Raw genomic sequence first — 15728 nt, forward strand, 5'->3', positions numbered from 1 at the left:
AGTCCAATTCTTTCAGTACCTCTCTGACTGCAACTTCATGTTATTTAACTACATATTAATATGCATTAATATGTAGTTAACCCTTTTGTGCATACTATCAAATGGGTATGATCATTCTAGAGTGGTCCCTACAGAGGATGGTCAAACCGGTGTGATTAGACCCACTAGATTAGAATGGCTACTTACAAGTGACGCAACAAAGCAACATTTGTTCTAAACCCACGGCTTTTTCCACATAAAAACATTCCTCAAATGCAATATGATTATTTATTTTTCAGTGCAGATTCACATAAGTTGCAACATAAGCAGCATAACACAGTTGTGACTCCCAAATCGGAAAAATTCTAGCTAATGTTAGCTTTGAGGAAACAGTGATTTAACGATAGAAAGTGTAGAAAATGTCGCTGTGAAAACTGAGAAGCTTAATAATGTGTGAGTATTCAGTTAAAATACTGAAATCCTGTGTTTCTGGGTGTTAAATATTTCAATACGTCAAATACCATGATATTCCATTTTTTATTCCATGTTATACTTGCTGAGTCAACCGATGAGCGCGATTGCACTGAGGCTTCCACAGATGAAGCAAGTTTATTCATCTCGGAAATAAAGTATACGAATATTTACTATAGGCAATTTATATCGTATTATGTATTCTTAAAGTTATATGTCAAAATAAAACAGTTCACATTTATGTATGTATATTTCTGAGTACCACAAAGCATACCCACATTTGCTGCAGTTCTGCCCACCAAGGAAAACTAACAACAGACTATCATGTGTGTACATGTGTGCATGTGCACTAAACCAGTTTTAGTAAAGGATGTTAGTTCAGATATTAACCAACAGCAGGTGTGCACAAGCTAAAATAAATCACGCTGGGGGTCAGCTGGAAATATTTTAGAACTGATGTGTGAAAGGGTTAAATAACACATGCCGCTGCATTGAAATCACTCATCATCCATGTTATCGATGTAGTGAATTGGATACATTTCAAATGGTTTGTTTTCCTCCTATATTAAATGTTCTTAAATGTCCCCCCATGCATGTTTACACTTAAATAAATCAAGTACATTAATTTCATAATTTTTGGTTTTGTGTCATATTGAATTTCTTAAATCAGTCTCATGCATTGTAAGTCACCCTTGGAAGTACCTCAATTGAATGGTGGTGATAATGGAATTTCACATAGTTTCATGGGGTCTTTCTCACTCTTCCAGGAAGAAACGCCACTCTTCCTCGCCGCGCGGGAGGGGAGCTATGAAACAGCCAAAGTCCTCCTGGATCACTTCGCCAACCGTGAGATCACGGACCACATGGACCGGCTCCCACGTGACATCGCCCAAGAGCGCATGCACCACGACATTGTGCGCCTCCTGGACGAGTATAATCTGGTGCGGAGCCCGGGCATGCACAACGGCCACATCAGTGCCACCCTGTCACCCCCACTCTGCTCCCCCAACAGCTACCTGGGGAGCATGAAGCCCTCAGCCCCAGGCAAGAAGGCCCGCAAGCCTGGCTCCAAGGGCATTGCCTGCAAAGACGGCAAGGACATGAAGGCCCGCCGGAAGAAGGCCCCAGACGGGAAGGGGAGCCTGCTGGACACCTCGGCCGTGCTCTCCCCAGTGGACTCCCTGGAGTCTCCCCATGGGTACATGTCTGACGTGGCCTCTCCGCCGATGATGACCTCGCCCTTCCAGCAGTCTCCCTCCATGCCGCTCAACCACCTGCAGGGCATGTCCGAGTCCCATATCGGAGTCAACCACATGGGCATGGCCAACAAGCAGGAGCTGGGCCGGATGCAGTTTGAGGCAGTGCCACCCCGCCTGTCCCACCTGCCTGTGTCCAGCCCCAGCAGCTCGGGGTCCATGACGTTGGCTATGGGGGGTGCAGGCGGAGGGATGAACGACTGGCTCCCCAGGATGCATGCTGGCTTGGGCCAGCAGGGCCAGTTCAATCCTATGCGGAGCGCTGCTGGGCAGGGCGGCCTGCACCAGGCAAGCCCCTCTGTGCCGCATGGCATGATGACCTCACTCCACAACGGCCTGCCCACCACCACCCTCTCCCAGATGATGAGCTACCAGGGCATGCAGAACACCCGCCTGGGCACACCCTCACACCTCATGCAGGCACAGCAGATACAGCAGATGCAGCACCAGCAGAGCATGCAGCAGCAGATTCACCCACAGCAGCAACAGCAGCCGCCGCAACAGCAGCAGAGTATTCAACTGCAGCACCAGAATTCCAACACTACCACCAGTGGCCACTCCATCGGCCAGAATTTCATTAGCACTGACCTGAGCGGGTCAGACCTGCAGCCAGGGTCTGGCAGCACCATGCCTATCCACACCATCCTCCCCCAGGAAAACCCAATCCTGCCTTCCTCGCTCAACCAGACCATGCCCAGCACACAGTTCCTCACCCCGCCCTCTCAGCACAGCTACTCTGCCCCCATGGACAACACCCCGAACCACCAGCTTCAGGTGCCTGACCACCCCTTTCTAACCCCTTCCCCTGGATCACCTGACCAATGGTCAAGTTCCTCCCCACATTCCAATATGTCTGATTGGTCAGAAGGAATCTCCAGTCCTCCAACAAGCATGCAGTCTCAGATTGGACATATTCCAGACCAGTTCAAGTAGGGAGGGTGTAGACTTCCCTGGCCAAGGTGGACCGCTTGAGATTTTGTAATAATTTAAGAAACTCTTAAATGCCAAATCTTGAAAGCGGAGGGAGAATAAGAACAACTAGTTTGACCGAAGGATCCCTTTTTATATGATTTTATACTAACGATAAGAATTATGTTGCATTAATTTTGTATTTATTTATGTTCTTTATATTTTACTTTGGAGAAAAGAAGCTGTCTTTTTTATTTATACTTTTCATTGTGTTGTCTGCTAAAGGAATCTTGGGGGGCCAAAGAGCTGGGCCTGAGACCGCGTGGAGGAGTAGCTTTGTAGAGGAAGAATGTAGTCTGTTTTATGTTAGTGCTTTTGTCCGCAGTATAACAGAAAGATTCCTGATTATGTAAACACTGGGTATTTATTGGTGTCTTAAATTGTTACTTTATTAATTGGATTGTACACCATTTTTTTTTTCTTTTTTAAGTTTGTGATACTATATAATCTTGTGTAAAAAGTGAATTTTTAAAAAAGTTTTTGTATATTTTACAAGTTTCAGTATTATTTAGATTTCTATTTGTCTTTTAACAGAAATTAGATTTTCTTCTTTTATTGACAGAACCAGAGTCCATAAGCTAAAGTCTTACTACTGATGTCTGTGCCAGAAAGCAGATGGTCAAAATTGTCTTAAAATGGCTGGATGGACGAAGGTTGTCATATATACTATGTACTGCCACTTCAGTTATTGAAATGATCCTCTTTATCACTTTCAAGAAGAATACTTTATTTGCCATATAGCCAGATTCTGAACTGTAGCAGTGGTCCAGAAGCTGAATTGGATATGTGTGACAGGTACAGTTGGCGTTTCTCTTGCCTTGCCTGGACTTATGTGACTCAATGAGGTTTGTCTCCTTGGTGGCATGAGGACTCTACCTGTGGGGATGCAGGGTTGAGTCACCCTTCCCAGTAAGCACACTGTGAATTCAGTTTGTGCACACAGAGAAGAGCATGGGAGCAGCTCACAGCTGGGATCTGTATAGATTAGACCGTGAGCCCTTAAAAACCCTGTTCATTTAACTTGTAGAGAAACGGTCAAGTGGCCGAGTTATTTGAGGATATGCAGAGGCCAGTTGGATGGAATCGTCCTTCCTCTTCATCCTTGTGGATCTCCGTGTCAGTCTTAGCCTGTCTGAAAAGAACAAGGTGTGACTGGTGACTGTGTAAATAGTGTGTGTTCATGAAAGCAGGATTTTGTTTCAGAAATCTTAAGTCTTAAGCATGTCATGCCAATAAGAGATGTCACAACCACTCAAAGGATTTGTTTCGTAAGTAAGTCATACATACACAGCATCTGTTTCTCAGTGTTACTGAGTTAGAGCTAAGTATAAATATATGGAAATATATAAATACGATAAATGGGAGATATTTGAAGTCCCTTATAGATAAAGAATAACATATTGAATCTATATAAATCCTTATTTATTAACTTGTGTTGTCATACAAGATAATCCACTGAGTATCCTTGGGGGTTTAGGATACAGGGATATGAACATGGTTTTTGAAAAGAGGGAAAGAGCTTGTTTTGTATTGTCCCAGTTTGGTGTGATGTTGTGACATCTGTAATGTTTTGCAAAGAGCATTGGACAGTGTCAGTTCTTACTGTCATGTTTTATAAACTAGGCCATAGATGAAATGTAATACGTTATCTGTAATAAAGTTACCTACCTGCAAAGTTGTAGTTTGCAAAAAAAATGTATTTTCTGTTAACTGATTTGTAAACAATTGTTTCTTGATACAATAAAGGATGCTGTTTGGCATCTAGATCTCACTAAAAGTCACGAGTCTTTTTCCCCCCTGCAGCGTGTTCTATTTTATAAAAATGCATTCCACATGTCTGTCCATGTTCTGTTCTGTTTAACTCACATCACCATCACCATGCAGCACATGGACATCTGGAGTGATCCAATTTAATGTTGTTTCCTCCAGTCCTCCATTCACCTCAACCACCACTGAAGTGTCAAGGACACCATGATTGTTCAACAGTTCTGCCATCACGTAGGACCCATCTTCAACAAATGTTAATGTTTGTCAAATAATTTCCAAATAATTTACTTGTACCCACTGACAAAATAATCTAGGTGTTTTTTTATCAACATGAGACGATTTAACGTCTTCTGCTTGTTATGGCTAACTAACTCTGATTACTCCTAACACCTGTCATCACATTCTTCACGTGCTGAAGGTGACACTATGCTGTTTCCATTTTGTGACAATTAGCAAGACAGATGGCTTTAATATTTTGTTTGCATCCGATTGCAACTATGTCTAAGAGGCGTCGTAAAAGACTGACAAACTGAAAAAACACGAACATATAAAACTCTTCGTGCCTATTCTCGCTAATGACGGGGATTTAATGCCCCAGGAAACGAGATCCTGACCCGTTGTCCAGTCAAAAGTAGGTTTGAACGTTACCTATTTTCGCCATCTAGTGGACGTGTCCACCGCAGTTCCACCTCCGTCGTAATGAGTGGGCATGTCCTAAAAGCGAGAGTTTTCTATACTGTAGCTGCAAATGTATTTGTATTGCCTTATAAAATTAGGCACGTTAAAGGTGGGATTGAAATTATTTTGGTGAATCTTTCTACAGGATAGCCGAAGTGCTATTACTTCTACCAAGGCAATTTAGACCTCAATATTTTAAGAATGTTTTAAAAGTATGTTTTATTTGTTTGAATTTTAATTTATTGTAATACTACTAATATTTTCAGAAACTTATTCTATTGCAATATGTATACAGCCAGTTGAGAGTTACTATAAAATGTTTGCTAGATGGCGAAAAAAAAAAGGGGGGGGGACTACAATTCCCATAATGCACAATGAGTTTTTGAATTTAGGGTTCAGAGTTGAATCTCGTAACTCTCGCAACTGAGCGAAAATAGGGAGCTGCCTTCGTGAAAACTAGCGAGCTGGCTAAACAAGTATCGGCGATATCGAGTTCGGCACGTAAAATAACTTCACCGTCGACTGTCATTACGGATAAATTCGATTGGACAGTGGAAGAATGATTGTCGGATAAGTGTCCACCACGACGAGTATTTTGCCTTGTTTGTTGTCAGGCTCCGGTGAGCTAAAAGCAAGCGATAGCTAGCTAGATCTCTAGCTAGCCAGTCAGCTAGCTATCATGTTTGTGCAGGAGGAAAAGATATTTGGGAAGGTACTGAAGATTCATGTCTGTACCATGGAAGGGACGGAGTGGTTGGAGGAGGTAACCGAGGATACCACCGTTGAAAAACTCAAAGAGAATTGCTTAAAACATGTGAGTGTATGTATGCGGTATGTGTTTTACTTGAATTATTTTTTTAATCAGTTTGGTCAGTTGATTTAATGAATTTAGACGCGCGGTAACATTAGTAGCTGGCTAACATTAGTAAGATTGGCTAGGCTCGCTTGCTTTGGGAATCAGATATGTGCGGGGTTTCGCTGTAGGCCCCGCTGGACTAGACATTACCCGATATTTATAGAAGACCGGTCTGCACATATAGCTGGCTATTTATACGACTGATTAGTAAGCGTACACGTGATAGCATGCTAATTGCAGCTTTTTGTGCGATCTATATTTGTTCTAAGGCTGCATGTGGTAATAAATGCTAGCTACCCAACTAACGTTAATGAACTGAAATACATTTATCCTGAGGTGTCTATACTGTCGTCTTCGCTCACGCGTCAGGATAATCATTTTATAATCATGAAATACACAATCTTCCCTATGATGGAATAAATGTCCGTATACCACTACCACGTTGTCTCCCACAGACTTGGCTTTTAAAACGTTTACCCTGCCTGAGATTTACTCTGCTGTTATCCCAGTCTTCCCGTTGTATTCCTCTGCAATTTATGTTGTCCCCAGAGAGAGGCTGAATCTTGTTTCTGCTGACCAGGGCTGTTTGCATTTGCTTGCATATTCGTTGTGATTCCTTGCAACATGGCATTGATTTAATTTTATTTCATTCTTTCTCTTGTAGATTATTTCATTTATGTACTAATTATTGTAATTGTTCTATGGTATTGTCCTGTGCTGGCTTTTAAGGTTTTTGCAACATTATAGTATGTTGATAACAATTATTGTACAATATCTTTAGCATAAAATGGTGTACAAGTGTGTTTTTTGCTAAATATAATAAACAGTAGGATAGACGAAATGTCCTGTGATATTTCTGTTTTTGTATGTGTAATACTTATGCTGTAATCAATGATATACCTGTGGAGCTATTTCATTTGTGTGCATATAATCATCCCTCCAAGCTTCAAGTGCAAGGGTAAGTGTAATGGTCATCAGTTACTCTTATATATTTATAAGACAACAGCATAGCCAAATCACTGCAGAAGACTTGTGAGTTGTTGCAGATGTCTGCAGGAGAGTTTGCAGGTGCTGCCCTCTGAGTGTTTGTGGCAAACATACTTTTCTCCTGGCTTTAGAGCGCGCACGGAAGTCTAGAGGACCCCAAGGCTGTGACCCAGCACAAGCTCATCCATGCCGCATCAGAAAGGGTACTCACAGACACCAAAACCATGGCGGAGGAGAACATCAAAGATAAAGGTATGAGCTTTCAGGTTAAAAGCAACTCCTATGGTACAGGGAAAAAGAATTGATATTTTTGGTCCCTTTATTAGCATTCCGACAAAGGCTTTGATATGACTTTTGAAAAGTATGTCACACTGACCGATATAGGTGGGAGAAGGTTATAGCTTTACATTTTTGCCATTCCGTAACACCTTCACACTGCAAGATTTTTCATTTGTAGTAGAGCAAACTTCATAAAGCAGTTTGGTGAAACATGTTGTGCTTGGGATTTGGACAAGGAGCCCCCAAAATTCAGTGCTCTAACAAGTTGTGGGGTATGTTGCTATTATCTGGGATTTTTCACTGTAGCAGATTCAGTCTAAGTATTGTAAGAACTAATTGAATCATTGGCAACATTTCTCAGATAGTGTATTAAAATGTTTTCATAAATGTGTTCTCACTGGCCCACTTGATCTTTCTCTGCAGATGTTTTACTGTTGGTAAAGAGGAGGCCTCCTCCACCCCCTCCCAAGATGTCAGACATATCAGCTGAAGAGAAGGTAATTACATTAATCTGTAGCAAAACTTCATGTGTATGTTGGATTACAGTCCACTAACTGGGCCTGAATTGGAGGTCTATTCTTAAATATTAAAAAAAAGAGAAAAAAACCTGAATTCTGTCATTTAATCATTGAGATGAGTCAGAAAATTTTAAGTAACAAATCCAGGTGTCACATTTCTGGCAGCACACAGAATCCAATGATCCAGTCATTTGCTTATTTACTCCCAACCTTTCCGTACATATAAGAGAGTGAGAGGTGTTGGCCTTTTGCAGTGCTAACTGTCTCTCTGCTGTGATCATATTCCAGAAGAAGCAGGAGAACAAGGCTCCGGACAAAGAGGCCATCCTGAAGGCCACCGCGGGACTGTCTACGCGAGACACTGATCGCACGGTTTCACAGCACAACATCAGGGATGTGAGTCCCCACAGTAGCCCTTCAAAATGCAGCAGTGACGTCATAACCGTCTGTGACCCTGGGCTGTTCCCTCTGTGTGCCCAGCACCTACATAGCCGCTACAGGACGACCTTGTTAGAGAGAGAAGGTGTGGGGGAATGGTTTTGCTGCTGTTACTGTGCTAAAATAATGGTAGAAATGGTGTTGTGGCACAACACTGCTGCACCCCTCAGCCAATTTGCCAGACACACCTGGCTGTCAGTCAAAACCTCTGGCAAACAGACAGCAACGTCAAAGGCGTGTAGCAAGACATAGCAGTACTGTTGTATGACTGATGCAAATCACATGATTGTACTCAGTGTGCATCCCCATTAAGTTTCTCAGTAAGAGAGGTAACAGGTCTTTTGCCATTGACGGGCTGAGTGGGACTGCGGTTTCCATGGTAACAGAAGCATTAGCCGTATTGCAGGTTAGTTAATGGGCATTCTCTGTTACAGGTCACTTCTGAGGGAACCATGAAAATAACTTCTCAGACATTCATACCCAAAGCCTTGTGGGTAACAACTCTCAGCTTGAATTGAGCTCTGAATCACCTCTGAGGGTTCAGAAGTCATTGAGATGAAAAGGCACTTTGTCCACATAGTACTTTGGGCTGAATTAAAAAGAGAAGACAGTCTTGTGTTTCTAAGTCAAATAATGTTTTGCTGCCTCTTTGTATGCTTTTTTCTGGCCTTTTCAATAGTTTTTCAAAACTGGGCACTGAAACTCAAATATTTGATCAAGAAATATATTTTCAGTACTTTGTTTGTGTCATGATCCAGTTTCAGACAGAACTCCGGAAGATCCTTGTCTCACTTATTGAAGTGGCACAGAAGTTGTTAGCCATGAACCCGGATGCAGTGGAACTCTTCAAGAAGGCCAACGGTATGCGTGACCTCATATTTTCAGTATCCTTTTTAGCTTTCACCCACCCTGGGGTCAGACAGTAGACATTCTTTAGGGTTGTAAAGGATCAGGTATTGCTGGTGTTTTAGAATGAGCAACTTCTTAGCTTTCACATCTCAGGTAAAATAATATGGCCACCAACTGCTGTAAAATTTCCCAGCGTGTACTAACACACTTTCCCCAAAAACACTCATTGCCAGACCTTGGGGTAGGCCAGTGAAGTAGCAAATGTGTAGCGAATGTGTGATATTGAATCTGTCTACTATGGGGGGGATTAACGGTCGTATAATTGTGTGGGTACTGCACCCAAAGCCCACCGCCTCATTGAAATACTTTTCCCAAGACCTAGAAGTGCACCCAGTACTTTCCAATGGGATGTTGATGTTCAGTGGAAGTTGGAGATTTGGGGTTGCCAGGTCACATGGTTTTGGTGACTTTTTTCCAGTTACCTTCACTCCTTTGGACCAAAGTTAAACCACAAAAGCAATGCATTTTGGTTAAGTTGTCTTTAACGTTGTATTTTTTTAGTTGTATCTTTCTGTTTAGACTGTGTTCACATATGCACATTTTTATTCTAACTTTCATTGGTCTTCAGTGGCATTTGTTGAGAGCTCACATTTTCTTTGAATGGGAGCAGGGATGTTGGTCTTAATGCAAAATGTAATTTATAGTTCAGTTCCAGCCACACTGCAGCCTCCACCCTTCATCACCTGCATGAAGGATTGAGCGCCCATATTATCATGGTAAATGGAGTGAGAATGTGACCTCTGCATTTAAAGTTGCATGAGAGGGGTTTTGTAGCTGTGCTGTTTTGCTGCACTTCTTTCCACTGCTGGGTGCAGTAGAATGTGTGAAAAATCACTTTCAGTCTGGTAGGCATCACATGGGCCCGCGTCATACATGGTCTGAAGCATTACAAAAAACAATGGATGGGTGTCTGTTTGTTACACTGATACACTGGTCCTTCCCCCTCTTCCCATTCACCTTCTCAGTTTTGGGCAGGCTAAAAGGAGGTCATGAGCTGCGCTCTTTCATAAATGATATATAAAGGAAGATGCATCACAGACAGTGGTGTGATCAACTTCAGCCTGGACTGCGTGGTCTGTATAGATCATGGAGCACTTGTGCCATGTGTATGTTCATGTTATTACTTACTGCCTCCACTTCTCAGCATGCACAGTTAAATTGTCATATCCTCGCAATATTGAATCGAGGGCAGGTTTGCCTAGTGTATGGGTGTCAGTTTCCTGTGGTTAGGGTGTAACTCTTCCATCCTTGCTAAGGAAGCTGAAGACTGTAATGGAGACCATCTTCCACTTTTGTGGCTCAGGTTGTGGAAGAGACTGCAGTTAAATTTGGCTGATCTCAGAGAGTGGTGGAGCTAGTAGGCTATGTGTGATGTGCTAGTATGAACAAGCAACAGTTGCTGGTGTTTGCAAAGAGGGTAATGCCATCAGAAAAGGATTGCTGGTGTTGCAGTGAGTGGGATCCAGCACAGCATTTGGCTGGATAAAACCCTGGGCCCCATTTGACAAATGGGTTTCCTCGTTTAACCTCTAGACGTCACACTGACTGAGGTGCACCGGAAGCCAGTTTTGACGTACATAAACACAGAACCAACTGAAAGCCGATATAGAGGCAACGGAGCAAATGTCATTTTACCTTACTGTAAAATCGTTTTGTCTGCGTTTGCACACCCACTTTAAGTAAGCCAAGAATGCACAGTACAACAATTATAGCCTACTCTATTTCAAATACAGTAGCTAATTGTCCCGTTTTTTTTCCTGTGTTTATAACGTATAAAATAGCTGTGTCGGATAATTAGAGGCACAGCCAGTCATTGGTTGGTGGAGTTGTCCTGCGACAGACACTTGTCAGCTCGCCAGCTGAGCTAGGTATGTCAGTAAAAATGGCATCCATAATGACACTTTCGCATTCAAGAAAAGTCATTTTTCAAGTAAGAGATGGTCCCAATGACATTGCTAACTGTGGTCACTGTGAGTTGGCCCTGGCTATGACAGCCCTATGAAAGCATACTGTGAATGCTTTTTCAAAATTATCGAATTTTTATAATGTATATTCATAAAAATATTAATTATTAATTATTTGTGGTCTTATGCAGAAGTTTTCATGGAATTGGTTACAGAATGATGATGGCATTTCAGATCAGTATGTTTCATTGCTTAATAAAAATGATAATTTTTAAAAGACATTAATTTGTACTGCAGTAAAGCTGAGGAACACCAGAAACATCTTTAACAGTAGGAACTCATTGATAGTAGGAACGCCACAGTAGGACATGTGAAACGATTTTCTCACGTTCCATTTTCCCACCTGTAATGTTTATTAAAAATCTGAGTCTGAAAAATCTGAATGTTCACATTGTTCAGAATGATAACAGTGGAGGTCATTTTTAGTGTCTGCGTGCATTTAAGAACTGCTGTAGCAAAGGTGATTTTTTTTTACATTTTTCAGAGATGATTTACCATTTTGTGGCTGTGTGTGTTCTTGTGTGTGTCTGTGTGTGCGTGTCTCTATGTGTGTGTGTTATTCGCCTGCATGCAGCAATGCTGGATGAGGATGAGGAAGACAGAGTGGACGAGACCGCTCTCCAGCAGCTCACGGAGATGGGCTTCCCAGAGAGCCGGGCCATCAAGGCATTGCGTCTGAACCAGTGAGTCTAGACTGATGACATTCAGTGAGTCCAGTCTAACCTTGTGAGTCCAGTCTGATCAAAACTAGTGAGTGCAGTCTGACCCAGTGAGTCCAGTCTGATCAAATCCATTGAGTCCGGTCTAACTCACTGAGTCCAGTCTGATGAATACCAACAAGTCCAATTTGATCAGATCTAGTGAGTCCAGTCTAACCCTGTGAGTCCAGTCTGATCAATACTAGTGAGTTTAGTCTAACCCAGTGAGTCCAGTCAGCACCAGTGAGGCTGATCAGTACCAGTGCGTCAATGGAATATCTTGTGTGCTTTGGATCAGTGAGTGTGACAGAAAGAATACTGATTCCTCAAGTCAGGCAAATCAAGCAACCAAAAATAACAGAGATGTCTAAGGAAGTAATGATATATGACTGCAATCATTAATATTAAACACTTACAGAAACACTTATAGCCCTTTCTCACTGTAGTGCCTGTCTGACTTGGTAAGTTCTGCTCCACAGCCTGCGTAGTGTTGACCGGGCTACAAGCAGGCCATGGATGACACTGGCAGTCAGCACAGTGATATTCTTGCTCAGGTCCAAAGGTATTCCAAAGGATAAAATATCATCAATGGTTTTTTGTCTTGTGAAGTGTAGCTATACACAAAGCTGCCAGAAGATTGAGAACGTGTCCAGATTGGCCTGGAACATGTTTGTTTTTGTTAATTCTTGTCCTTTCTAGCAATATATGTGTGATGCCATAGCCATTGAAGCCTAAAACAATCTCTCAAACAAACACATGCCTCTATAACAAAATAAATCCAAAATATAGCTATCTCTAAAAGTCAGGGAAGTCGGGTCTCTATAAATGGCCAGCAGTGTGGTGCAGTGGTTCACAAAGGTTGCCAGTTCAGTTCCCTGCTGGGCCAATGCTGTTGTACCCTAGGGCAAGGTATTTAACCTACCATTGCTTCAGTAAATATCCAGCTGTATAAATGCATAGCATGGATAAAATTGTAACCTATGTAAGTTGCTCTGTGTAAGAGCATCTGCTGAGCAGCTAAGTGTAAATATAAACGGGCATATTTGTCCTTGAGTCTACAGTAGTGCACATCTCTCCTTCTGTGCACATTCACCTGATGTAATGCAGACAGGGAAATACAGTGGAAAACCAGCTGAGCCTTGAGAGCCCAGCCTGGTTATGTTCCATTATCGCTTGGCTCAGCACAGCTCCCTCATTGGAAAAAGGAACTTTAGATGCGCAGATGGAACCCCCTTTATCCCAATGAAGAGACAGCGCCAAAAAGCTCCTGTCTTCCCCTGCAGCATGTCTGTCACCCAGGCCATGGAGTGGCTGATTGAGCATGTGGACGACCCCACTGTAGACACGCCCCTGCCAGGTCAGGATGCTGCCGGCGCAGCTGCTGCTACCCCCGAACCCTCCGTGGCTACTGCTGCTGCTGGCCCCCTCCAGAGGGTCCCCTCCCAGTCCGACGACTCCAAGCCAGACGAGCTCACCGAGATCTTCAAGAGGATCCGCAGAAAAAGGGAGTTCAGGCCAGACTCACGGGTGCGTGCCTGTCTGACTGGTTCATGCTTTTCACAATCAGGGATTCAGCATGAAATAAAACCGGTTTCCATTTAAAATAGATAGGCTAAATGACTGGCAGAAGATGCAAGAGTCTTTTAAGGCTTTAAAACGTCAAAACTGAATGCAACGGCTGAATATTCAATGCCTTTTTACAGCAAATGACAAAATAGATTGTATTTATTATTTGCAGTTAGTTTGACTCGCAGGTGCCAACTATCTTGGAGTGAAGAAAACTTGAGATGATAAAAAGAATATTGACTCTGACTCTGCAGGCAGTGATCGCGCTGATGGAGATGGGCTTCGATGAGAAGGAGGTGATCGATGCCCTTCGCGTCAATAACAACCAGCAGGATGCTGCGGTGGGTATTGTGGCATTGACCTGGGGCTTGTGCACGTGGGTTAGCCTAGCCTCTGACAGTTTCAGATGAATAGATGACTGGATTATTGTGGTCCTGTTCCATTATTCAGTCTTTCAGAGGTTAGACATGCTTTCCCTAGAAAGTTATGCTTTCCCTGGTCCTTGCTCTTCAGAGGTTGAATAGGAAATGCAGCAGTGGGGACAGCAGTGTAGCATTGTGGTGTTAGATAAGGAGCAGGGCTCATAACAGAAAGCTTGCTGGTTCACTTCCCTGCTGGGGCAAGGTACTTAACCCACCATTTCTTCAGGAAGTATCCAGCTGTAGAAATGGATAACATGTCAAAAGTGTAACCTATGTAAGTCTCACTTGATAAGAGCACCGGCTAAATGACAATTATGTAATGTAATTTAAATGCAGTATAAAGCATCCATTGGGCATAGTGTAACCTTGCAGCTCTGCCAAAACGCATTATTTGTGAATGTGAGGTGCGTTTGTATGAAGACACACAGGAGCTGTGTTTCTCAATGTTCCCTATTAGTTGAAGGTGATTTTAATGACATGCTTATCGAGGACAATAAACCACTGGGGTTGTTGAACTGATGGTTACCTCTAGTTTCAGCGCCAGACTCTGCTGCCACTCTGTAAACTGCTGTGCTCCATCCCTGCAGTGTGATTGGCTGCTGGGCGACAGGAAGCCCTCACCAGAGGACCTAGACAAGGGCATTGACACAAACAGCCCCTTGTTCCAGGCAATATTAGAGAACCCTGTCGTGCAGCTGGGCCTGACAAACCCCAAAACTCTACTGGGTACGTACAGTTTACCCCCAATACAGCTTCAGACCTTACTAAGTTCATTCTTTACCCCCAACACGTGTCTTCAAAATTAGTGTATTGGCAAGTATTTGTGAACAGTGGTAAAGGCACTGGACTGGCAGTTGTACGGGATGCACTAGATCACATTGGGGACATCCAGACCTTTTGATGGTGCAGTTGTTAAGTGGTTTGTGACTTAAGTGGTTGTGGGTCCAAAATAACTGTGTTCAGGGCTCCTGAGAAGCTCACCAGGCTGGGTTCAATCCCAGGGGATGATGTCCTGGGGCCCACAGTGGCAGAACAGATCGGCTTTGCTCTGCCAGAGATAGGGGTGGGTAGGGCAGCAGGGATTACTTGTCTTACTGCCTCCCTCCACTGGAGTGTAGTGTCTGACCTGTAGTGTGACAAATAGCTGTGTATCAGAGGATTGCTGTCATCTCCCCTGAGTGCTCCTGTCTGAGGTTGTCGTGGTGAGATGGACCTAGTATTCAATATCCAATTTTTAACATGGGTTACGTAGGAAAAAAAAAACATTGTTTTGATCAGATCAATGTTGATCCGAGTGGTGGTGATAGTGCTTCTGCTCACCCATTGTTGCAGTGTCAATGCCGTTATTCCGCCACTGTTGCAGTCACAGTGTTGATCTGAGTGGTGCTGCAGCATATGCAGGGCTTGTGGACTGACCTGTGTTTTCTCCCCTCAGCCTTTGAGGACATGCTGGAGAACCCACTCAATAGCACTCAGTGGATGAACGACCCTGAGACGGGTCCTGTTATGCTCCAGATCTCCAGAATCTTCCAGACACTTAACCGCACGTAGGGTCTAGCACCCACTGGAGGAGTGGAGGAGCTACTCTCTGCCTCAGCTTATAAGGGAATGGTGTGTGTGCTTGTGACTCAAACCTCCTTTTGCCTTGCAGAGTTAGAGCTAGTGGAGGTGTGAGTGTGTGCGTGTGTGTGTACAGAAGTACTGATAAAGGTCAAGCAGACACATATATATATATATATATATATGTGTGTGTATATGTATGTTATATTATATATAAACAATATACATATATACATACATCTATTTATAACATGAAAATGCTAGTAAAAAACAATGTACACATTAATATCATTATTATTGTTATTTTGTTTTTTACATTTTAATGAGAACCGTCATGAGTTATGTAGATTTTTAATTACATATCTCCTTGTTGAAAAATGAGTCATCAATGAAATGTTTACACTTCCAAAA

General features: G+C 42.9%; 2 protein-coding genes across 2 annotated transcripts in view; both read left to right on the forward strand.

The window, feature by feature from the left end:
* The window catches only part of notch1a (notch receptor 1a), a 37947-nt gene extending 34917 nt beyond the window's left edge, over positions 1–3030 (forward strand). The window contains exon 34 of the mRNA XM_036528210.1: positions 1218–3030. Coding sequence (XP_036384103.1) covers positions 1218–2639 — 1422 coding nt within the window. The 3' untranslated portion in view covers positions 2640–3030. The remainder of the gene's footprint in view (positions 1–1217) is intronic.
* Positions 3031–5542: 2512 nt separating this feature from the next.
* Positions 5543–15472, forward strand: ubac1 (UBA domain containing 1). Its single transcript, XM_036529625.1, has 10 exons — positions 5543–5934; positions 7095–7215; positions 7666–7739; positions 8049–8156; positions 8957–9059; positions 11646–11754; positions 13053–13296; positions 13590–13676; positions 14345–14483; positions 15193–15472. The coding sequence occupies exons 1-10, from the start codon at positions 5800–5802 to the stop codon at positions 15306–15308; spliced, it is 1236 nt and encodes a 411-aa protein (XP_036385518.1). The 5' UTR covers positions 5543–5799; the 3' UTR covers positions 15309–15472.
* Positions 15473–15728: the final 256 nt, after the last annotated feature.

The sequence above is a fragment of the Megalops cyprinoides genome, chromosome 5, assembly GCF_013368585.1.
Source record: "Megalops cyprinoides isolate fMegCyp1 chromosome 5, fMegCyp1.pri, whole genome shotgun sequence".
In the NCBI taxonomy this organism is placed as follows: domain Eukaryota; kingdom Metazoa; phylum Chordata; class Actinopteri; order Elopiformes; family Megalopidae; genus Megalops; species Megalops cyprinoides.

Bases quoted from the DNA above. Each gene is read 5' to 3' on its own strand.
- ubac1 (XM_036529625.1), top strand. From the start codon at position 5,800: ATGTTTGTGCAGGAGGAAAAGATATTTGGGAAGGTACTGAAGATTCAT. The intron at 5,935-7,094 runs GTGAGTGTATGT...TCCTGGCTTTAG, and splicing joins AAGAGAATTGCTTAAAACAT to AGCGCGCACGGAAGTCTAGA. The intron at 7,740-8,048 runs GTAATTACATTA...ATCATATTCCAG, and splicing joins ACATATCAGCTGAAGAGAAG to AAGAAGCAGGAGAACAAGGC.